Here is a 996-nt window from a genome sequence, read left to right as displayed (position 1 = left end):
CCCGCCCCCCCCCCCCCCGTCTACTCTTCACGCAGCACGAGGACGGGTCTTTCCCAGCGCACCCTGCCCAAACCCACGCTGGCTGCCAGCAAACTCACCCCAATGCCCCAAGGCGTTCTCTGATCAGCCTTCTCACCCCCTCTCTCGCCACCCTCCCCTCCTCTCCTTCACCCAGCCTACCCCAGCCCCACCCCCGCTGAGTCCCACCTCTTCCTTCACTGTAGCTGTCTGTTCTCCTGGAAGGCTGCCCACAGTGCTGCTTGGCCAGCCCCCTGCCTGCAGCAGTCTTTGTCCACACCTACAACTGACCGGCCCCTGCCCCGACCCGCCCCTGCTGTCACCCCGAGTTGTAGTACAGTCCCTGCCTTCCAGTGTGCAAACTCGTCTCTCTCCACCCCCTTCCCGGCAGTGCGCTCGCTGCTTGCTCTCCGGTAAGCCCCAGAAGGGTGGGACAGAGACTCCAAGGCTGGCCAATCCCTCCCCAGCAGGTACGCGCAGAAGGCGCTCAGTACATGTTTGCTGAATGAATGAAAGAATTCTAGTGAAAGGGGAGGTTTCCAAGGAAGATCTGCAGTTTCCCTGCCTGCCCGGTGTCACCGCCTGTGTCCGGGTCGGGCAGGTTGGGAGGTGTGTGCAGGAGCCCAGCTGCCCTCCCGCTTCAGCCCCCTGCGGGGGCTGACACTGTCGGGGGGCTGGCCCTGGAGCCCGCACCCCGCAGACCACTGGCGGGCACCCCTCCAGATCGCCTGCCTGACCAGCCGCCCACTGCACTTGCTCTGGTCTTGCAGACTCGTCCTCTCCCTTGAACTGAGGTGTCCTCTGAGACCACAGAGGGCGGCCATGCGGAATGCACTCCCCGCAGTGACTCTCAGGGGTGCGTCTGTGTGTTTCACACGTGTCCGGGGAAGACTCGAAAGGCCTGAGGGCCGGAGCTCCCGGCTGATTTGACATAAATGCCAGCTCTACAGAAGGCGCTGCGGGTGGGGGCTTGGCCTC

At 64.2% G+C, this 996-nt stretch overlaps 1 protein-coding gene across 1 annotated transcript in view; it reads right to left on the bottom strand.

Annotated features, from left to right (window-relative positions):
• The window catches only part of DNAH17 (dynein axonemal heavy chain 17), a 125,888-nt gene that overhangs the window by 109,846 nt on the left and 15,046 nt on the right, over positions 1-996 (bottom strand). The window contains 1 exon segment of the mRNA XM_014586747.2: positions 513-532. Coding sequence (XP_014442233.1) covers positions 513-532 — 20 coding nt within the window.

This window comes from Tupaia chinensis, unplaced genomic scaffold, assembly GCF_000334495.1.
Source record: "Tupaia chinensis unplaced genomic scaffold, TupChi_1.0 Scaffold000159_1, whole genome shotgun sequence".
Lineage (NCBI taxonomy): Eukaryota > Metazoa > Chordata > Mammalia > Scandentia > Tupaiidae > Tupaia > Tupaia belangeri.
The sequence above is the reverse complement of the archived record's forward strand: the minus strand, read 5'-3'. Positions and strand labels throughout refer to the sequence as shown.